Source organism: Sapajus apella, unplaced genomic scaffold, assembly GCF_009761245.1.
Source record: "Sapajus apella isolate SASKATOON/1434 unplaced genomic scaffold, GSC_monkey_1.0 scaffold154, whole genome shotgun sequence".
NCBI lineage: Eukaryota > Metazoa > Chordata > Mammalia > Primates > Cebidae > Sapajus > Sapajus apella.
This window is the reverse complement of record NW_022437094.1, coordinates 2,503,808-2,528,159: the sequence shown is the minus strand read 5'-3', so window position 1 is coordinate 2,528,159 and position 24,352 is coordinate 2,503,808. Positions and strand designations below refer to the sequence as shown.

General features: G+C 38.6%; 1 protein-coding gene across 1 annotated transcript in view; it reads right to left on the bottom strand.

Annotated features, from left to right (window-relative positions):
- Positions 1-23,053, bottom strand: part of LOC116541699 (cyclin-Y-like protein 2) — a 42,911-nt gene extending 19,858 nt beyond the window's left edge. Inside the window, exons 1-6 of the mRNA XM_032266087.1 lie at positions 22,831-23,053; positions 13,530-13,604; positions 12,180-12,182; positions 11,432-11,481; positions 6,097-6,185; positions 465-500 (exon numbers count right to left, since the gene is read on the bottom strand). Coding sequence (XP_032121978.1) covers positions 465-500; positions 6,097-6,185; positions 11,432-11,481; positions 12,180-12,182; positions 13,530-13,604; positions 22,831-23,053 — 476 coding nt within the window. The remainder of the gene's footprint in view (positions 1-464; positions 501-6,096; positions 6,186-11,431; positions 11,482-12,179; positions 12,183-13,529; positions 13,605-22,830) is intronic.
- Positions 23,054-24,352: the final 1,299 nt, after the last annotated feature.

Here is a 24,352-nt window from a genome sequence, read left to right as displayed (position 1 = left end):
AAGTAATTTTTTCATTAAAAAATTTATGTTAACAATATTGTTCTCAGGAATATTTTGTGCTGTCACAACCTGGGTCATGGATTACTACTGGTAGAGGTCATCAATGCTGCAAAACTTTCTGCAATGCACAGGATGCTCCTCAGGACAAAGCATTATCTAGCTCATGATATCAACAGTGTTAAAGCTGTGAAATCTAAACTAAAAATAGATTTTGAAAAAAAAATCTCAATTTTATGTTTCTATCACATTAAATACCAGTATAATCAATATAAAAACATACTCAGGATTCTCAGTCATTTAAGAATCAAAAGAGGCTTAAAGATCAAAGAAAACACAAATAATTTGCTTCAATATTTTAGTAGGCACAATATAGCTTATGATGTCTAGAGTTGTGACCTAACGCTGAGCTTGATAGCTTGCAAAGTAATTAGCCAGAATAACAAGACAGGATTTTAAAAACTCACCTTTGCTTGATATGATAATATATCGCTAAGGTCACACTGTGGAAGAAAAAAAATTAATAACAATAGATGTTATCATTTGTTAGGCCTGAAGACATTTTTTAAAAAGAGTGCAGAGGAAACTCTCCTAGTGGCCCTGAAATTAAAATCTTCTAGTTCATAGCAGTACCATGAGGGCACTTTCTGGTTTTCGTTTCTTGGCTTTTAGCAAAATGCAAGGCAGTATGCTCTTAGAAGACATGTTTCTGTTGATGATTATAATATATAAATAATAACATATTTCCCTGTTATATGCCCTTCTACCTACAAAACCTTTTGTCCCATGCACTTTATTTTATGTATTTATTTTTTCACCCAGAGTCTTTCTCTGTTGCCCAGACTGGAGTGCAATGACTCAATCTTGGCTCACCACAACATCCGCCTCCTGGGTACAGGCAATTCTCACGCCTCGGCCTCCCAAGTAGTTGGAACTACAGGTTTCACCGCTACGCCCAGCTAATTTTTAGTAGGGATGGGATTTTGCCATGGTGGTCAGGTTGGTCTCAAACTACTGGCCTCAAGTGATCCACCTGCCTCAGCCTCCCAAAGTGCTGGGATTACAGGCATGAGCCACCGCATTCAGCATCATGCAATTTATGTCTATATGCCCGTATGTTTAAATTTAACCCATACAGTAGTGGTTTCTTTTTTTAAGATGTTAGGCCCAGGATGGGTGAGGTGGCCCATGCCTGTAATCCTAGCACTTTGCGAGGCCAAGGTGGGCAGGTCATGAGGTCACGAGTTCGAGACCAGCCTGGCCAACATAGTGAAACTGTCTCTACTAAAAATACAAAAAATTAGCCAGGCATGGTGGTGGGTGGCTGTAATCCCAGCTACTCAGGAGGCTGAGGCAGGAGAATTGCTTGAACCCAGGAGGTGGAGGTTGCAGTGAGCTGAGATCATACCATTGCACTCCAGCCTGGGTGAGACTCTGTTTCAAAAAAAAGATGTTAGGCCCTGCATTTTAGTTTAGTTTACTATCTCCTACCCACCCAATTTGTATTATTTCCCTAAAAATACATAATGAAAGTGCTTTACAACAAATAAAATTATTTGAAATCACTTTTGCATAATTATTAAAAGATATATTAGTAAACATAAGCACACAGGAAATCAATGATAAGTACAGTGATCCTGAAATAAGCAGTGCTAACAGGGCGGTGTAACATGACACAGTGTAATATGAATGGCAGGTACCTTCAATTAGTTTAACTGAAATATTTATGAACAGATACACCTCCTCAGACATATGTAACTGTATTCCTAAGTTACCCACTGATGCTGTGTATCAGAAAGCAAGAGGTTCTACAGAAAGCAAGAGGTTCTCTTATGTAAGTTATGTGCTTTCATTTACCCTTTGCATCTAGAATGATGCTCAAAATAACTGAGGGAAGGCAAATCTCAATTTTAGTAATAGGTCTATACAATATTAGCACTTTTTAAAAAGCCAGTAACATTAGCACTTAAGATGGATATGTCTATAGTCCTTCAAGTAGTTTTCATCTCTGAAACAATTTTAAAATCACAGAATTTGAAGTTATATGCTGGAAAGGACCAATGACCTTACATCACATTTAATCCAATACTTATTTTACAGATCAGGAAAACAAACCTTAAAACTGACTTGCCCAAGGTCCTACCAAATAGGAGCAGTTTCTTGTCCTAAACTCAAATTAAGCAGTGGCTCTCAAATTTTGCTACACATTAAAATCATCTGAGGAGCTTTAATAACTGCTTCATTTTCAACATAAAACATTTTAATTTAAATCTGCATTGGGGATGACCTTGGGCATCAAAGTTGTTGTTAAGTTTCCCAGGTGATTTCAATGTGCAGCAAAGTTTGGAATAATTGAGTTGGGGTGAAAATCAGAATCTTCTGGGATGCTTTTCTTCACATAAAGAAGCCTCACAGCCATCCCTATTTTTCAGCTGTGAATCCATCTGTTCCTGGGCTTTATTTGGTTGGTGGCTATTAATTACTGCCTCAATGTTAGAACTTTTTACTCGTCTATTCAGGGATTCGACTTTTTCCTAGTTTATTTTTAGGAGAATGTATGTGTCTAAAAATTTATCAATTTCTTCTAGATTTTCAAGTTTATTTGCATAGAGGTGTTTACAGTATTTTCTGATCATAGTTTGCATTTCTGTGGGATCAGTGGTGATATCCCCTTTAGCATTTTTTAGTGTGTCTATTTGATTTTTCTCTCTGTTCTCCTTTATCAGTCTGGCTGGTGGTCTATTTTGTTATTTTTTTCCAAAAGCTAATTCCTGGATTCACTGATTTTTTGAAGGTTTTTTGTGTCTCTGTCTCCTTCAGTTCTACTCTGATCTTAGTTGTTTCTTGCCTTCTGCTAGCTTTTGAATTTGTTTGCTCTTGCATCTCTAGTTGTTTTAATGGTAATCTTAGGGTGTCGATTTTAGATCTTTTCCACTTTCTGATCTGGGCATTTAGTGCTACAAATTTCCCTCTAAACACAGCTTTAGCTGTGTCCCAGAGATTCGGGTGCATTGTGTCTTTGTTTCCATTGGTTTCTAAGAACTTAATTATTTCTGCCTTAATTTTGTTATTTACCAAGCAGTCATTCAGGAACCAGGTAATTCAGTTTCTGTGTAGTTGTATGGTTTTGAGTTTCTTTTTTTGTTTTCTCTTTTTTCACATAGCACTTATTCTAAAATGGACCACATAATTGGAAGTAAAACACTCCTCATCAAATGCAAAAGAACAGACTGAGAGACTGTTATCATTTCCATTCTTTTGCATTTGCTGAGGAGTGTTTTACTTCCAATTATGTGGTGCTGAAAAGAATGTATGTTCTGTTGACTTGGGGTGGAGAATTCTGTAGATGTCTATTAGGTCTGCTTAGTTCAGAGCTAGTTCAAGTCATGAATATCCTTGTTAATTTTCTGTCTCGTTGATCTAATATTGACAGTGGGGTGTTAATGTCTCCCACTATTATTGTGTGGGAGTCTAAGTCTCTTTGTAGGTCTCTAAGAACTTGCTTTATGAATCTGGTTGCTCCAGTATTAGGTGCATGTATATTTAGGATAGTTAGCTCTTCTTGTTGCACTGATCCCTTTGCCATTATGTAATGCCCTTATCTTTTTTTATCTCTGTTGGCTTAAAGTCTTGTTTTATCAGCGAGAATTACAAATCCTGCTTTTTTTGCTTTCCATTTGCTAGGTAAATATTACTTCATTCCTTTATTTTGAGCCTATATGTGTCTTTGCACATGAGATGGGTCTCCTAAATACAGCACACCAATGGGTCTTGACTCTTTATCCAGTTTGTCAGTCTGTGTCTTTTAACTGGGGCATTTAGCCCATTTAAATTTAAGGTTAATGTTGTTATGTGTGAATATGATCCTTTCATTAAGATGCTAGCTGGTTATTTAGCAAATTAGTTGATGTAGCTTCTTCATAGTGTCATTTGTCTTTGCATTTTGCTGTTTTTGCAGTAGCTGGTAACAATTTTTTCTTTCAATATTTAGTGCTTCCTTCAGTAACTCTTGTAAGGCAGGCCTAGTCATGATAAAATCTCTCAGCATTTGTTTGTCTGTAAAGGATTTTATTTCTCCTTCACTTATGAAGCTAAGTTTGGCTGGAGATGAAATTCTGGGTTGAAAACTCTTTTCTTTAAGAATGTTGAGGCAGAGGCACCCATTCCATTCCCAGCTTGCTCCATAGCTGGTGATTGGAATATACTCTACAACAGTGTAAAAAAGAAAAAAGAAAAAAAAGAATGTTGAATATTTGACCCCACTCTCTTCTGGCTTGTAGAGTTTCTGCAGAGAAATCCACTATTAATCTGATGGACTACCCTTTGTAGGAAATCTGACCTTTGTCTCTGGCAGCCCTTAACATTTTTTCCTTGGTTTCAACCTTGGTGAATATGGCGATTATGTGTCTTGGGGTTGCTCTTCTCAAGGAGTATCTTAGTGGTGTTCTCTTTATTTCCTGAATTTGAATGTTGGCCTATCTTGCTAGGTTGGGGAAGTTCTCCTGGATATTATCCTGAAATGTGTTTTACAACTTGGCTCCATTCTCCCCATCATTCTCAGGTATACCAATCAAATATAGGTTTGGTCTTTTTACACAGTCCCATATTTCTTGGAAGCTTTGTTTGTTCCTTTTCATTCTTTTTCCCCTAATCTTGTCTTTACACTTTATTACATTAGGATGGTCTTCAATCTCTGATGTCATTTCTTCTGCTTGATTCAGTTATTGATGCTTCATGAAGTTCTCATGCTATGTTTTTCTGCTCCATCAGGTCATTTATATTCTTCTCTAAACTGGTTATTCTGGTCCAGTTCCTGTAACCTTTTACCAAGGTTCTTAGCTTCCTTGCATTGGGTTAAAACTTACTCCTTTAGCTCGGAGGGGTTCGTTATTATCCACCTTCTGAAGCCTACTTCTTTCATTCAACAAATTTATTCTCTCTCCATCCATTGGAGTCTCAAGAAGAGGCATTCTGGATTTTGGAATTTTCAGTATGTTTGCACTGGCTTTTTCTCATCTTTGTGGATTTAGCTACCTTCGATCTTTGATGCTGATGAACTTTGGATGGGCTTTTTGTATGTGTGTCCGTTTTGTTGACGTTGATGTTTTGTTTTGTGTTTGTTAGTTTTCCTTTTAACAGTCAGATGCCTTTTCTGCAGGTCTGCTGAAGTTTGCTGGAGGTCCATTCCAGACCCTGTTTGCCTGGGCATTACGGGCAGAGGCTGCAGAACAGCAAAGATTGCTGCCTGGTCTTTCCTCTTGAAGCTTCATCCCAGAGAAGCACCCACCAGATGCCAGCTCTCCTGTATGAGATACCTGTCAACCCCTGCTGGGAGGTGTCTCCTGGTCAGAAGCCGGCAACCATTTTAATTCAAGTAAAAGTTACTGACAATTGAATTAGCTAAAAAGACATTTGAAATAAAATTGTTTATAAGCTACTTATGTTTATTCAATGAAAAGTAAAATTAAAGATAAAAACATTAATATTCTAAATTAGCACTTTCCAAGCTGTGTTCTAAAAATCAGCACTCATGACCCAAGGAGATGACAATGATGAACACTGGACAGCCCCAATGGAGCTGGTGGTGGTGTTGGTTGTTGTTCCTTTTACAATAAACTTCATCTTAGGGTGCTCTCAAAGTGCATCTTTGTGGCCCATGAGGTGCTCATGCACAATGGGAGAAGTTCAAATGCAGATACACTGTGGTGCCAGAAGAGAAAAAGCTGCTCTGTCTTCCAAGACTAATGTTCAAAGTAGTACACATTGATTTAGGCCTGCAATGCACTGAAAAACTAATTTTTCACTCACAAAAAATCCAATAAAGGGTCCTTTTCATTTCAGTCAACATTGTCTTAAGTCATAAAGGCACCAAAAATATAGCTATACTTTTCTGGGATTGCTTATTTGCTAACTGATTTTTCCTTCTACCATGACATCTAAGATTTTTTAAAAGAGAAATTGATACTTAATATTTAGAATCTGCATATCAATATATAGTTGACTTCAATTTCTTAAAATGACTGCTGAAGAGGACAACCAAATGGTTGAAATAATTTTAGAATAGAGGAATCTGTCCCTTGGCACTATGGTTGTACTCACGACATTAGTGTCATTCTAAGATGAGGCTGACTGGCTGTGCTGTCATCAAGGAAAATGGCTGAACAGGAACTATATTGCCGAGTAGATACCTGAAGGGGATGGGAGGTATAAGTTAAACTTATCAAGGTGTATTTTTTTTATTGGTTTCTCTAGTCCTGTTTTCTTATGTGGAGGATAAAATTACTAACAATTTAATATTCTCTCACACCATGAAAACAGATGACAACTTAAAAAAATTAACTTTCACTTCATGTTTAAATAAGACGGCCATGACATGACTCAAATGAGACTCTCAGAGAATACTTGCCATTAATTTCAAAACTTAATTTCATTCTATAAACCATTTGAGCTGTACCCTAGGCATTTTCCTGCTATACCCCTGCTCTCTGCCTAGAATACTGCTGTTCTCTTTCCTTGTTTCAGCAAGTTTGACTCCATCTACCCTCTTGGATATGTTTGCCAGCAGCCACACAAAAACATGTTTTTTTTTTTTTTTTTTTTTTGGTACACTAATGAATCAGATTCACCACTGGTTACGGGAGACTAATTCTTGCAGAGTATTCTCCTCATGAGAAAGTATGCCTCTCCATAAAAGTAACAGCAGGCTCTAACTGTTCCTACATCCAGCTGCAGAGCATAGAATTTTGAATAAATCAAAAAGTTCAACAAGTGTTTGACAAATTAATTGAGTTTATCATTTGGATTATACATCTTACTACATTTAATTAAAGTAAAAAACACTATTAACAGTTCACTCTTTATAGGTATTGTTTAAGGTAGTCACAAAATAGAAACAAATCATCTAACTTCAGTCAGCATAAATCAGAGTATGAAATGCTATGTTCTTTAACAAGAAATGGAAGGGTTTACTTAGTGGTTTTAAGGTATAATAACAAAAACTAGAAAATAATCATACCTAGTAATTTAATAAGTCAAAACTAAAGCCTTACCATCAAAGGTCCAGTACCCCTTGGATGCCAGTGTCCACCCACTGACTTCTTCCATTGTACCTGCTGCCTCTCATTTTTAACCCATTAAAAACACTAAAGTTGTTTTCCTTGTAGTGATCTTTCACCTCCTTGGTTAGGTGTGCTTTTAAGTATTTTACTTTATTTTTCAGCTATTGTAAAAGAGGTTGCGGTTCTTATTTTGATTCTCAGCTTGGTAGCTATTGGAGTGTAACAGACCTACTGATTTGTGTACATTAATTTTGCATCTTGAAACTTTGCTGAATTCATTTATCAGCTCTAGGAGCTTTCTGGAGGAGTCTTTAGGGTTTTCTATGTATACGTTCATATTATCAACAAACAGTGACAGTCTGACCTCCTATTTACTGATCTGGATGCCCTTTATTTCTTTCTCTTGTGTGATTGCTCTGGCTAGGTCTTACAGTGCTATGTTGAGTAGAAGTGGTGAAAGTGAGCCTCCTTGTCTTGTTCCAGTTTTCGGGGGTAATGATTTCAACTTTTTGCCATTCAGTATTATGTTGGTTGTGGGTTTGTCATAAATGACTTTTATTACATTGAGGTATGCCTCTTGTATGCCGATTTTGCTGAGAGTTTTAATCATAAAAGGATGCTGTCAAATGCTTTTTAAACCTTTTAATCATAAAAGAATTTTGTCAAATGCTTTTTCTGCATCTATTGAGATGATCATGTGATTTTTGCTTTCAATTCTGTTTCTGTGATATATCACATTTATTGACTTGCATATGTTAAACCATCCCTGTATCCCTGGTATGAAACCTACTTAAACATGGTGGATTATCTTTTTGACATGCCAATGGGAGCTATAAAACATTGCTGAATGAAATCACATCAGCATAAACAAATAGAAAGACATCCTACACTCATGAATGGCTTAAGTAAATATTGTAAAAATGACCATACTGCCGAAAGCAATCTATAAATTCAATGCAATTCCTAACAAAATGCCATTATCATTTTTCACAGAACTAAAAAAAAAATCCTAACATTCATATGGAACAAAGCAAGACTCCACTTGGTCAAACAATACTAAGCAAAGCCAACAAATCTAGAGCCATCACTTTACCTGACTTCAAACTATACTATAAGGCCATAGTCACCAAAACAGCGTGGTACTGGTATAAAAATAGGCAAATACACCAATGGAACAACATAGAGGACCCAGAAATAAACCCAAATACCTACAGCCAACTGATCTTCAACAAAGCCAACTAAAACATAACATGAAGAAATTAAACTCTGTGTGGTTTAATGCCTGGAATAATTGGCAAGCTACGTGCAGGAAAATGAAACTGGATCCTCAACTCTCACCTTATACAAAGATCAACTCAAGATGGATCAAAGATATAAATCTACAACCAGAAACCATAAAAATTCTAGAAGATAACATTTGATAAACCCTTCTAGACACTGGCTTAGGCAGACTTCATAACCAAGAACCCAAAAGCAAATGCAACAAAAACAAATATTAAGCAGGTAAGACTTAACTAAAAAGCTTCTGTACAGAAAAAGGACAATCAGCAGAGTAAAAAGCCAACCACAGAATGGGAGAAAATCTTCACAATCTCTACATCTGAGGAAGAACTAATACACAGAATCTACAAGGGAATCAAACAAATTGACAAGAGAAAAAAACAACCCCATCAAAAGGTAGGCAAAAGATATAAATAGACAATTCTCAAAAGAAGATATACCAATGGCCAACCAACATGTGAAAACATGCTCAACAACATGAATAATCAGGAAAATGAAAATCAAAACCACAAGGCCATACTACCTTACTCCTGCAAGAATGGCCGTAACCAAAAAATATAAAAATAATAGATGTTGGTGTGGATGCAGTGAAAAGAAAACACTTCTCCACACTGCTGGTAACCATGAAAACTAGTACAACCACTATGGAAAGCAGTGTGGAGATTCCTTAAACAATTAAAAGTAGAACCACCATGCAATCCTGCAATCCTGCTGCTGGATATCAACCCAGAGGAAAAAAAGGCATTATACAAAAACAATACTTGCACATGTATGTTTGCAGCAATACAATTTGCAATTATAAAAATATGGAAGGAGCCCAAATGCCCATCAATCAATGAGTGGATAAAGAAACTGTGATATATGTATGTATGTGTGTGTGTGTGTGTGTGTGTGTGTGTGTGATGTGTTCTATATATATGATGTGTTCTATATATATGATAGAACACCACTCAGCCATAATAAGGAATAAATTAGTGGCATTCCCAGCAACCTGGATGGAATTGGAGACATCATTCTAAGTGAAGCAACTCAGGAATGGGAAACTAAACATCGTATGTTTTCATTCATACCTGGGAGCTAAGCTATGAAGATGCAAAGGCATAAGAATGATACAATGGACTTTGGGGACATGGCGGAAAGAATGGCAGTGGAATGAGGGATTAAAGGCTACAAATTGGGTTCAGTGGGTGCTGCTCAAGTGATGGGTACATCAAAATCTCACAAATCACCACTAAAGAATTTACTCATATAACCACCTGTTCCCCCCAAAACCTATAGAATGAAAATATATAAATAAATCAACTACAGCATTTTTGCCAGCAAACATAAAATAAAATGAAAACTAAAGTTTATGTTTTTCTCTCTCCTTTTTGGCATGACAAATTTTAGATATGTTTTTAAAGAATAATGTTTTTCCTTTTTCTGAGTCAGGGTCTCACTTTGTCGCCCAGGCTGGAGGGCAGTGGTGCAATGATAGTTAACTGCAGCCTCAAACTCCTGAGCTGAAGCAATCCTCTACCTTAGCCTCCTGAGTAGGTGAAACTAAAGGCATATGCCACCATGCCTGGCTAATTTGTTATTTCACCTTTTTGTAGAGATGAGGTCTTGCTATGTTGACCAGGCTACAAATAAATAAATCTTAATTAACTTAAATATTTCTAACACTTTGGGCATTCATGAAAAAACTCCACCTATAATAATAAGGTAAACTGAAAAATAAAAGGAGAAAATTAAAAACTAATGCAGGTATACTGGTCTAAGCAGCCTAGTGTATGAATAACAAGACTATCAGAAAAAAAGTAACAGAGAAAGTAAAACAAATTATCAAGCACAGATAGTCTGCAGACTTAGAAGCCTCAATAAAATGTAAAGAGTCCCACCAAGCTGTTATGAAATTTCAGAATCTCAGAAAGACAGAACCTCTTAAAATGTTTCTACACATATATAAAAGCCAGTTACAAATAATGTATCACACAATGGCAATAGATTTAAGAACAACATTGTAAAGAGTGCACAATTGTAGAATATCTTCAGAATCATAAAATTTAGATTCAACCTAGAGGTTTACTCTCTATCAAAAAGGAGGGATTTTAAGACTGGGCAGATCTCTAAACATCTCTGCCCAGGTTAACAGGACAGAAGAAAACGTAGAATCTAGGACACAGGTGATCCCACACAAGACGGCAGTTACGTGAGATCCCAAAAGACTTTAAGGAGACAGCCCAAAAAGAATCAGAAAAGCAAACATCGAGCATATCTAGAGAAAGTCACTCTATATTGAATTAGATTGCCAAAAGACCAAAGTAAGTTGTCACCCCACCCCCCCACAACAAAGAAAAATGGAGTAAATATGTTTTAGCAGATGGAAAATAGTTTGGAAAGGCATGTGATAGATACTACAACATTTGGGGGGAAAAACGGCTGTTAGAAAACAGGCAAATGAATAGTCAGAAAATTAGCTTCATGCTAAAAAATAATAGTTATGAAAGCAAACAGACCAGCCAGGGGCTACTTATTGAATTTGGCTGGGTAAAGTAACACAGGCTAGGAAAAAAGAGATGATCCAGAAGAAGTGCAGAAGTGCTCAGATTTCAGAACTGTTTCAGAGAGAATATGAAGGGATATGTAATGCAAAGGCACAATGAAAACACCATATGATTTAGCAGTGAATAATTTTGCATAGTCATAATCATGTAAATATTAGATTTAATAAAAAGGTGTGCTACAATTGGAAGAAAGAGAGGAAGAAACATAAGGTCTTGGTGTAGTGAGGAAGCTATGCTTGCACCTGCTATGCCAGAAAGTCAATAGACAGTGCTGACAATTAACTTAGCTAAATTAAAAATATGACTAAATATTTAAGGCAAATCTTTATACCACAATCTGACTATTGAAATTTAACTTAAATGTCAGACATTCTTAAAAGGTGGACACACTAAGTTGAAGACTTTTCTGAATACATTTGATACTTAGGAAAATGTAACAGATTTAGAAAATCCACAAAAAGAAGTTCATGCTATCAGCATGGGGTCCTCATTATAATTTAAAGTAATTAAGAGAGACATACTTTTATGTCAAACTATCAATTTTTTAACTTTTGACTGTTTACTTACATGGTTTGTATAGTTGCTTTTTCTTATTTCTTCTACAAGAAAGAAAATAGAACAAACAAACTGGTCACTTCTAATACAAATACCATAAAATAAAAGTAGTTGTTAACGTCTTACTGATTACTCCTAAGTAAAATGAGAACAAATTAAATTTTAAAAAATTATTTTCAACAATTTATATTTAAATTATCTGGCATGATAAATCTCATAAAGTAAAATCAAAAAACTTATTTTTTACTGTTTGGGCTAGTTTACTTTTGGTTTCTATTATATACAAATGAAAGAAGCCTTGTATACAAAAGGAAAGGGCAAAAAAATGAGGCCAGATGAAAAAATTAGCTAATAAAAAAGTTTAACTGTTATATACATGAGCCATGACCCATTAGCATTTTCTCATTCTGTATTTACACATAGCTTACTTTTTTTTTTTTTTTTTTTTTTTTTTTATAATTTAAGAGCTAACAGCTCTAAGAACTACTTCCTGGCCAGGCACCTATCTCTAGATGCACTAGAATCCCAGTAAGCATTTTGAACCACATTAGTGGTCACCTACTAATATGTCACTAAAAACAAAACAAAACAAAAAAAGAGTCTTTACACAACGGGAAAGTAACCTATCTTAAGTTTAAATTTTAAAATGAGCATATAAACCTTATTGAACATGGTGTCCACAACACAAAAAAATCATTATTTTTTCCTAAAAAAAGGCCAGAATAACAAAAGCTCCAAAAACGAACTAGGCCATACTTCGTTTTCTACACTGCCTCCACCTTTAATGCTGAAAGGGCCTTGTAGGCAAACATTGCTATCACTAAAGAGTGAGGACATGGAATAGCTTTTTTTTTTTTTTTCTTAACTTCTTCCATGCTCTCTATGTGTGAGAAGCCCATGGCTCTGGAAGGAACCGGGAAAACAATTCTGATATGGTTTGGATATTTCCCCCTCCAAATCTCATATTAAAACGTGATCCTGTATGTTGGAGACAAGGCCTAGTGGGAGGCATTTGGGTAATTGTGGGTTTCTTATGAATGGCTTGGTGCCATTCCCATGGTAATAAGCAAATTCTCATTCTGGTAGTTTAAAAGAGTGTGGCACCTTCCCCCTACCTCCCACCCCACCCTCTCACAGTGTGGAACCACCTGCTTCCCCTTTGCCTTCCATCATGATTGTAATCTTGTGGAGACCCTCACCAGAAGCAAATGCTGAAGCCATGCTTGTACAGCCTGAAGATCTATGAGCCAATTAAACCTCTTTTTGTTATAAAAGACCCAGCCTTAGGTATCTCTTTACAGTAGTGCATAAATGAACACAAATTCTAGCCAGAAATAACTGACTCAAGACAGGCAAAGTCTACTCAAACTATCAAAAACAAAGATTACAAACTCCCATATTTTACTGTGCTGCCTCACTTCACATATGATTATAGATCCTCACTTGTATTCTTGCTTCTGAAATCAACAGAAAAACCTGGCTGTGTATGGCTTTTTAGCAAACAAACAAGGATTTAACATAACACTGAGGAAAATAAGAGGAGTAGGGCATGTTTAAATTTGCATTACATCAAATTAAAAGTTTAATAAAAGTTTTGATTAGCATAAACTTGGATGTGATAAATGCATGTGGTCAGAGGACTGTGGAAGAGGAGGCCAAAATCACAGATTCAATCATTGTTGATGAACAACTATGTTGTTGTTGTTGTTGTTGTTGTTGTTGTTTTCATTTGTTTAAATGGAAACCAAGGTGAAGCCTAAGTTCTATAATTCAACTTTAAAATGTACTCTCTGGAGCAAGGGAATAGGGACAAAGAATTATAAATAAAGATAAATTTACAACTCCTCCATCACATGACAAATTGTTTTGATAAAAAGATGGTAAACTGTACAAATAAAAAGTTTACATGTTTTTACTAACACAATAACAATTAAAGGAAAGTATATCACATGTTAAAATAAGACAAATTAATATGTGAAAAATTTAAAAATTTAAAGCAATATGAGTTTTTCTAAATATTTCTATAATACATTTGATCAAACAAGAAGAGTTTTCATTCTTCTTCTTGGTGGAAAAAACAATGGTGTCTCACCATCCGTTTGAGATTTTGTCAGGAATATTGTGCTTGTCTCCAGATTGTGGGAAGGGTTGGACTCTGAAGCCATATCTATAGAGGGAGAAAAGAAAAAAGATGTGATCACTTTCAACAGTTTATCAACTCATTTCTTTGACCACTGTATTTAGGCCATTTCACTACCTCTACTTTTATTCTTATCCACTGAAATGAATGTGTAGACTTAAGATGGAGCCAGGCAAGGTGGCACATGTCTGTAGTGCCAGCTACTCAGAGGGCTGAGATGGGAAAATCCCTTAAGACTAGGTCAGGAATTTGAGACCAGCATGAGTAACGTAGTGAGACCCTCCTAAATAAATAAATAAAGAGGTAAATGTTGCCTTTGAGTTGTGCAAAATCAACTGCATAGAATAAAAGAAGATGGCAGTACATTTTAAAAGGCAGGTCTATTTTATAAGCAAAGCATATCATTTATTATAGAGCTCAAAAATTTTAAAAAAGTAAATTTAGCATATCTGTCACTTCCATGTCATTCTGAGGACATAGAACCTTAGTCCATTGAGTAGCTGTCTTCCACAGTCATGTAAGATCTGTAAGTCTTAATTTCTTCTTTAGCAATATATAGGGAGAACATACACAGACCTTTGGATTGGAAAGGGACAGATGAGACATACATAAACTGCGTTGTAATCCTAAAGAATGACAAAAAAGACATTTTTTTGGGCTCTCATCCAACACTAACAATCTATGAACTGGTGTGTAAAATCACTCACAGGCTTTCCTTACACCAGCAACCAGAGTATAAGTTTACCCAAGCACTTTCATGTTTTGTGTATAAAAATATAATCAACTCACATATTTGTTTATTCTAAATTATTAAACGTCTTGAAAAGTGAGTATAGTACTCCAAGTTACAAAGTCACACTCATCATGAGTCTTAGTTATTCTACCTCTGAAAAAAATGAAGAGCCCAACTAAAGGTTTTTTTTTTTTTTTAACTTTAAGTTCTGAGAAACATGTGCAGAACATGCAGTTTTGTTACATACCTATACATGTGCCATGATGGTTTGCTGTACCTATAAATGCATCATCGAGATTTTAAATCCCACATGCATTAGGTATTTGCCCTAATGCTCTCTGTCCCCTTACCCCTGCCCCCTGAAGGGACCCAGTGTGTGATGTTCCCCTTCCTGTGTTCATGTGATCTCATAGTTCAACTCCTACTTATGAGAGAGAACTTGCAGTGTTTGATTTTTGTTCCTGTGTTAGTTTGCTGAGGATGATGGCTTCCAGCTTCTTAAGCTTTAGTTTCTTATCTTTGAACAAGATGCTATTGTCAAGAGAGGGAAGGACAAAGGGGAAGCCATGGCAACAAACACTCTTACACAGGCAAGGTCTAGCATTTTAACCTTCAATCTTTATCTTATACATTAAAATCTACATTTACATTTCATGTCTTTTGAAAGTTTTGACCCCGAACAATTTCCTACCTCTCTTTTAGAACAAGAAGGTAAATAAAGTCTGTTAAGTCACCACAATAAATCTAGAGACACATTTTGTGTTAAAGTAAGAATTTTAAAGTAATCAGAGCTTCATGGGTGAAGTACTTTGGGGGGGGAATACCCATTTTTCTGCAGCCCTGGCCTTGACATTTCATACCTTTCACAATTATTTTAAGCACCTTCCATTTTCTTTCCTTTTGTGTTCAAATTATGGTTAGAAGAAACTAAGCACCTATTAAGGTGACTTGAAGCAACCCACTGAGAATACCCTATCATCTCTCCCATGGCAAGCTTCATTCTGATTTTAAATAAGAAATCCAGAGGAGGACCCAAATGGCTGACTAGGAACAGCTCAGGATTGCAGCTCCCAGTGAAAGCACAGAAGGTGAGTGGACACCGCATTTCCAGATGGTTTTTTATTGCCCACAGACCAGGAGATTCCTGGACGGAGGAGTCCCATGGGTCGCCAGCATGGCTGTTTTGGCCAGCATGGTTTTTTTGGCCAGTGTGGCTGCTTTGCCAGTGCCCTGGTGCGGCGGCTCTCTGTACAAAATACACTGGTCTGGGTGCCCTTTTAGTTGGGAATTGGAGACCCGGGAAGGCAGATCGCCTATTCATCTGATTTAAAAAGCAACTGAAACAGGGAGCCAGGTCAGGAGATTCCCAGGCAAAAAGCCACCATGAATCTCAGCGCCCTTGTTTCAGCCAGAACAGTGAGTCGCCACATGGAAAATCACACAGATCCTGGCGCCTTTTCAACAGTCAACTGGAACACCTGGGAGAGAGTTGACTGTTCAAATAAAAAAAAAAAAAAAAAGACTCTGACTCAGGGAGTCAGGTGATCAGGCTCAGCTGGACTCACCCCCACAAACAAACAAACAAACAAACAAAAAACAAAAAAACGCCCAGCAATTGAAAATGATCTGCATTGAGAGTTTCACAGCAAGCACAGCAGAACCCGGGATGGTCCAGCTCTGTGGGGGAGGGGCGTCCACCATTACCGAGACACTCCACCACTACAGAGGTAGTCCGCTATTGCTGAGGCAGCCCACAATTGCCGAGACAACCTGCCATTACAGAGAGAGTCCACCAATACAGAGGTGGGCTGCCATTGCCGAGGCAGTTCTAACTACAATCATATAAACAGGACTGCAGGGGAGATCACACGGCAGCTGGGCAGAGCCCACAGCAGCTCAGCAAAGTCACTGCAGGCAGACTCTGACTAGGCTGCCACCTTGCTAGGCAGGGTAGCCCTGGAAAAAAAAGGCGGCAGCACAATGGAAACTCATAAATATAGCCCTAACTCCCTGGGACAGAGCACATGGGGAAAAAAAAAGGGGTTTATGAGTTCTGCTGCATCAGACCTAAACGTACCTGTCCAGCAACTCTGAATGAAGAACAGAGCTCACAGCTCAGCACTTGAGCTCCAATAAAGGATAGACTGTCTCCTCAAGCAGCTCCCTGACCCCCGTATATCCAAAGAGTCAACTCATAAAGGAGAGAACAGACTGACATTTGTCGGTTATCCTTCTGGAACAAAGATAGCAAAAGTAGAAACTGGTAGCAACCCTTACTGTTCTGCAGCTGCAAGCAAGGCAAGCAAGGCCTGGAGTGGACCTCAGCAGTCCTACAGCAGACAGGCAAGGCTGTTAGAAGGAAAACTAAGAAACAGACATAACTTGATTATCCACAAACAGGAAGTTCACCCAGAGACCCAATCTGAAAGTCAGCAACTACAAAGATAACAGGTGGATAAATCCACAAAGATGGCAAGAAACCAACGCAAAAAGGATGAAAACACCTGAAAGCAGAACACCTCCCCTCCTACAAGGGATCACAACTCTTCACCAGCAAGGGAACAAGGCTGGTTGGAGAATGAGTGTGATGAAATGACAGAATCAGGCTTCAGAAGGTGGATAATAAGAAACTTCTGTGAGCTAAAAGAACATGTTCTAACCCAATGCAAAGAAACTAAGAACCTTGAAAAAAGATTTGAAAAAATGCTAGCGAGAACGGACAACATAGAGAGGAATATAAGTGAATTGATGGAGCTGAAAAACACAACACAAGAACTTCATGAAGCATGCACAAGTTTCAACAGTCGAATTGACCAAGCAGAAGAAAGGATATCGCAGGTCGAAGATCAACTCCATGAAATAAAACAAGAAGGCAAGAATAGAGAAAAAAGGGTAAAAAGGAATGAACAAAGTCTCCAAGAAATGTGGGACTATGTGAAAAGACCTAATCTATGTTTGATAGGTGTACCTGAATGTGACAAACAGAATGAATCCAAGCTGGAAAATACTCTTCAGGATATTGTCCAGGAAAACTTCCCCAACCTAGCAAGGCAGGCCAATATTCAAGTCCAGGAAATACAGAGAACACCACAAAGATATTCGTTAAGAAGAGCAACCCCAAGGCACATAATCGTCAGATTCACCAGGGTTGAAATGAAGGAGAAAATGCTAAGGGCAGCCAGAGAGAAAGGTCGGGTTACCCACAAAGGAAAGCCCATTAGAATCACAGCAGATCTCTCAGCAGAAACCCTACAAGCCAGAAGAGGGTGGGGGCCAATATTCAACATCCTTAAAGAAAAGAACTTGCAACACAGAATCTCATATCCAGCCAAACTAAGCTTCATAACTGAAGGAAAAATAAAATCCTTTGTGAACAAGCAAATACTCAGAGATTTCATCACCACCAGGCCAGCTCTACAAGAGCTCCTGAAAGAGGCTCTACACGTAGCAAGGAACAACGAGTGCCAGCCACTCAAAACCATACCAAATGGTAAAAAGCATCAACACAATGAGGAACCTGCATCAACTAATGGGCAAAACAGCCAGCTAGCATCAAAACGGCAGGATCAAATTCACACATAACAATATTAACCATAAATGTTAATAGGCTAAATGCCCCAATCAAAAGGCACAGACTGGCAAATTGGATAAAAAGCCAAAACCCATTGGTGTGCTGTATCCAGGAAACCCATCTCACATGCAAGGATACATAAAGGCTCAAAATAAAGGGATGGAGGAAGATTTACCAAGCAAATGGAGAGCAAAAAAAAAGCAGGAGTTGCAATCCTCATCTCTGATCAAATAGACTTTAAACCAACAAAGATCAAATGAGACAAAGAGGGACATTACATAATGGTAAAAGGATCAATGCAACAAGAAGAGCTAATGATCCTAAATATATATGCACCCAATATAGGAGCACCCAGGTACATAAGGCAAGTTCTTAATGACTTACAAAGAGACTTATACTCCCACACAATAATAGTGGGAGACTTTAACACCCCATTGTCAATATTAGACAGATCAAAAAGACAGAAAATTGACAAGGATATCCAGGACTTGAACTCAGACTTGGAACAAGCAAACATTATAGACATTTACAGAACTCTCCACCCCAAATCTATGGAATATACATTCTTCTCAGCACCACATCACACCTACTCTAAAATTGAGCACGTAATCGGAAGCAAGTCACTCCTCAGCAAATGCAAAAGAATGGAAATCATAACAAACAGTCTCTCAGACCACAGTGCAATCAAGTTAGAACTCAGAATGCAGAAACTAACTCAGAACTGCACAGCTTCATGGAAACTGAAAACTGGCTTTTGAATGTTGATTAAATAAACAATGAAATGAAGATATAAATAAAGATGTTCTTCGAAACGAATGAGAATAAAGACACAACATACCAGAATATCTGGGACACATTTAAAGCAGTCTCTAGAGGAAAAATATATAGCAATAAGTGCCTACATGAGAAGCAAGGAGAGATTGAAAATTGATACCCTATCATCAAAATTGAAAGAGCTACAGGAAAAAGATTTAAAAAACCTCAAAACCTAGCAGAAGAAAGGAAATAACTAAGATCAGAGCAGAACTGAAAGAGATAGAGACAGAAAAACCCTTCAAAAAATCAATAAGTCCGGCCGGGCGCGGTGGCTCAAGCCTGTAATCCCAGCACTTTGGGAGGCCGAGGCAGGTGGATCACAAGGTTAAGAGATCGAGACCATCTTGGTCAACATGGTGAAACCCCGTCTCTACTAAAACTACAAAAAATTAGCTGGGCATGGTGGCGCGTGTCTGTAGTCCCAGCTACTCAGGAGGCTGAGGCAGGAGAATTGTCTGAACCCAGGAGGCGTAGGTTGCGGTGAGCCGAGATCGTGCCATTGCACTCCAGCCTGGGTAACAAGAGCGAAACTCCGTCTCAAAAAAAAAAAAAAATCAATAAATCCAGGAGCTGGTTTTTTGAAAAGACCAACAAAATAGACAGACCACTAGCCAGATTCATAAAAAAGAAAAGAATAATCAAATGGATGCAATAAAAAATGATAAAGGGGATATCACCACAGATTCCACAGAAATTCAAACCATCGTCAGAGATTATTACAAACAACTCTATGCACATAAACTAGTAAATCTGTAAGAAATGGGTAAATTCCTGGACACTTGCCTCCTCCCAAGCCTAAACAAGTAAGAAGTCAAAACCCTGAATAGACCCATAAGGTCTGAAGTTGAGGTAGCAATGAAGAGCCTACCACCCAAAAAAAACCTAGGTCCAGATGGGTTCACAGCCGAATTCTACCAGACATACAAAGAGGAACTGGAACCATTCCTTCTGAAACTATTCCAAATAATCCAAAAAGAAGGAATCCTTCCCAAATCATTTTATGAGACCAAAATCACCCTGATACCAAAACCCGGCAGAGACTCAACAAGAAAAGTAAGCTTCAGGCCAATATCCATGATGAACATAGACGCAAAAATCTTCAATAAAATACTGGCAAGCCCATTGCAACAGCATGTCAAAAAGCTTATTCACCATGATCAAGTAGGCTTCATCCCAGGGATGCAATGCTGGTTTAACATACACAAGTCTAGAAACGTAATTCACCACATAAACAGAACCAAAGACAAAAACCACTTGATTATCTCAATTGAAGCAGAGAAGGCCTTTGACAAAATTTAACAGCCCGTTATGCTAAAAACCCTCAATAAACTAGGTATTGACGGAACGTATCTCAAAATAATAAAAGCTATTTATGACAAACCAACAGCCGATATCATACTGAATGGGCAAAACCTGGTAGCATTCCCTTTGAAATCTGGCACAAGACAAGGATGCCCTCTCTCACCACTGCTATTCAATATAGTACTGGATGTTCTCGCCAGAGCAATCAGGCAAGAAAAAGAAATAACAAGTATTCACATAGGAAAGGAGGAAGTCAAATTGTCTCTATTTGCAGACGACATAATTTTATATCTAGAAGACCTCTTTGTCTCAGCCCAAAATCTCCTGAAACTGATAAGCAACTTCAGCAAAGTCTCAAGATACAAAATCAATGAACAAAAATTACAAGCATTCCTATACACCAATAACAGACTTAAAGAGAGCCAAATCAAGAATGAACTGTCATTCACAGTTGCTACAAAGAGAATAAAATACCTAGGAATACAACTAACAAGGAACCTAAAGGACGTCTTCAAGGAGAACGGCAAGCCCCTGCTCAATGAAATAAGAGAGGACACAAACAGATGGAGAAACATTCCATGTTCATGGTTAGGAAGAATCAATATCGTGAAAATGGCCATACTACCCAAAGTAATTTACAGATTCAACACTATCCCCATCAAGCTACCAATGACCTTCTTCACAGAACTGGAAAAAAACACCTTAAACTTCATATGGAACCAAAAGAGAGCCCGCATAGTCAAGTCAATTCTAAGCAAAAAGAACAAAGCGGGAGGCATCACACTACCGGTCTTCAAACTGTACTACAAGGCTACAGTAATCAAAACAGCATGGCACTGGTACAAAAACAGAGACATAGATCAATGGAACAGAACAGAGGCCTCAGAAGCAACACAACATATCTACCACTATCCAATCTTTGACAAACCTGACAAAAACAAGTAATGGGGAAAGGATTCCCTGTTTAATAAATGGTGTTGGGAAAACTGGCTAGCTATGTGCAGAAAGCAGAAACTGGATTCCTTCCTGACACCTTACACTAAAATTAACTCCAGATGGATTAAAGACTTAAACATAAGACCCAACACCATAAAAACCCTAGAAGAAAATCTAGGCAAAACCATTCAGAACATAGGCGTAGGCAAGGTCTTCATGACCAAAACACCAAAAGCATTGACAACAAAAGCCAAAACAGACAAATGGCACCTAATCAAACTCCACAGCTTCTGCACAGCAAAACAAACAGCCATTGGAGTGAATCAGCAACCAACAGAATGGGAAAAATATTTTTGCAGTCTACCCATCTGACAAAGGGCTGATATCCAGGATTTACAAAGAATTAAAACAGATTTACAAGAAAAAAGCAAACACGCCCATTCAAAAGTGGGTGAAGGATATGAACAAACACTTTACAAAAGAAGACATACATGAGGCCAACAAACTTGAAAAAATGCTCATAATCACTGGTCATTAGGGAAATGCAAATCAAAACTACAGTGAGATACCATCTCATGCCAGTTAGAATGGCGATCATTAAAAAATCTAGAGACAACAGATGCTGGAGAGGATGTGGAGAAATAGGAACACTTTTACACTGTTGGTGGGAGTGTTCAAGCATTGTGGAAGACAGTGTGCCAATTCCTCAAGGACCTAGAAATAGAAATTCCATTTGACCCAGCAATCCCATTACTGATTATATACCCAAAGGATTATAAATTGTTCTACTACAAGGACACATGTACATGAATGTTCATTGCAGCACTGTTTACAATAGCAAAGACCTGGAACCAACCCAAATGCCCATCGATGATAGATTGAACAGGGAAAATGTGGCACATATACACCATGGAATATTATGCGGCCATAAAAACTGATGAGTTCGTGTCCTTTGTAGGGACATGGATGAACCTGGAAATCATCATTCTCAGCAAACTGACACAAGATCAGAAAATCAAACACCATATGTTCTCACTCATAGGTGGGTGTTAAACAATGAGAACACATGGACAAAGGGAGAGGAGCACTACACACTGGGGTCTGTTGGGGGGAAATAGGCGAGGGACAGTGGGGGGTGGGGAGTTGGGGAGAGATAGCATAGGGAGAAATGCCAGATATAGTTGAAGGGGAGGAAGGCAGCAAATGACACTATCATGTTTGTACCTATGCAACTATCTTGCATGTTCTTCAAATGTACCCCAAAACCTAAAATGCAATAAAAATAATAAAAAGAAAAAAGGAAAAAAAATAACATCAAATAAAATTTGTATGCTTTTCCTCTTATTAAAAAATAAGAAAAATTAAAATAAATAAGAAATCCCCAAATATTTCAGTATGAATTGTCCTGAGATTTGGCTACTTTAACACAGGAAATAATTAGGCTCTTACCTGATTCCTTCACTTAGGTACCATCTGGATAGGTACAAAGAAAGAATGGGAGGGGTACTGGAAATTTGGAATATTTGAGTTTTTATTGAAAAAGGGAAGAAAATATTCCAAAGAAGCCTCAACAAAGTCCCGCAGAATAATAAATAGAGCTACAAACAAGAAGAATCATAAATAAAAGGTCCTATGGCAGCCTAAGAGAATGAGATGAGGCAGTAAGAACTGCTGTTTGGGAGGGGAGGAGAAAAGAAAGTGACTGGACTCTGTGGAGAAAGACCTAGCGGTGGGAATGGGAACGCAGGGCACAGCCAGCCTTTGCTTCTGGCCAGCCCTGGAAAAACTGGCTACAGGCAAAATGGAGCCAGAGGTGGGGGATGTCCCCCAGGGAACCTTGGAGACAGCAGCAGCCAGAGGTGTGGCCAGGGCAGACAGCACCGTCACCTCCTTACCTTCAGGCATCTCCCGGTCATGGATGTGGTGCACATGAAGGCCCTCACCAGCTTCAACAATCAATTTGGCAGACTCTTCAGCAGCAGCCGTGGGCGCTGCTGCTATCGTGTCCTCAGCTGATGCCTCACAGACCTCAGATTGAGAGCGACACCCTGACCTCTCATGCTGGTCCAAGTCGGGGCTGACCTTGGGGCACACACAACAGGTCAGTATGCTCCCCATTGGACTGTCTGTCACCATCTGTGCCTCTGCTCACAGCATTGGTCACGCACTCCCGCTGCCCTAGGCTGAGGTTATGCTGTACTTGCAGAGATAGTATTGCTGCTGCTCGCCTGCCTACCCCACAGCCCAGCCCCAGCGGGGGCATGGGCCAAGGCCCGCACCCTGCCACCTGACCTGAGTTGACTTGTTTGGGAGGGTGAAGATCAGCAGGCTAATTTAACAGGTTGTGAAACCAACAAGAGCTGAGAGACACAACAACTGCCTGAAGAGAGTACAAAAGGAGCTCCTCCTCCTCCTGCAGTAACCTACAGACTGAAGTCCACTGGCCCAGGTGGGAGCCCAAGCATGTGGCTCACAGTGCCCCACCCCACACCTCACAATGCCCCACCCTGGGGGTTTGAGTTGTCCCTGACTACAGCTCAAACTGCTGCTGTCTGGGCTGCCCCACCCTGTGGTTTATTATGCGGCTGCTCTCCTGGCCCCTCCTGCAGTGCCAGTGGGACTAAGGTTTTCATTCATCACCAGCTTCCTGAGCTTTTTAGTCCTAAGAAAAGCACAGGGTGGTTCTTTACTGGAAGCCATCTTACCCTATGAGTTCTATACAAAGTCTTAGTTAGTAGAGTGGGTCCCATTAGCAACAAAGTTGAACAACTTTTATTTTCTAACTGAATGTAGATACAACTGAATTGTTCATTGCTTTTGTAATGAAATACTCCTCTCCTGTCTTCCAATGAGTGGTAGTTTTTGTCTGCAACTTGACCACAGCAATACCTGAGGCCCTAGCTCTACTCTCACTAAAGAGTTATGACTGTGTGCCTTGAATGACACCTTAGGACCCATCCTGCCTCCACCTCCTTCTCCATAAAATAGAAACCTAACTTGTCCCTCCAAGCTCTGAAATGCTGAAACTTACCAACTCCCCTTTTTCCCCCTCTGTTTCTTCCTTCCACGCAGGGACTTTCAGATTTTCTTTTACTAACAAAGCTCTAAGCATGATTTTGTTATACAAAATCAAGAGCCATAAAGTGGGGTACCACTGTCCTAACTCAATAAAGATGAATACTCAACATCTGGCAAGCAGTATGTGCCTGACAGTGTTCCAAGTGGGCTATGCTCATTTAACCCTCAGAAATCTTCTCACAGATTTTAGAGAAGACATTGAGATGGAGAAGGTAAGCTATCCCCCCAAGGTCACGTGACTCTCAGGCTGGGGCCATTATTTAATCCCAGGTAGTATGAATTCCCCAATTCCTCAAGTGTGATTATCAGAAAGTGTATTGCTTCATGTTGACAGTGCTA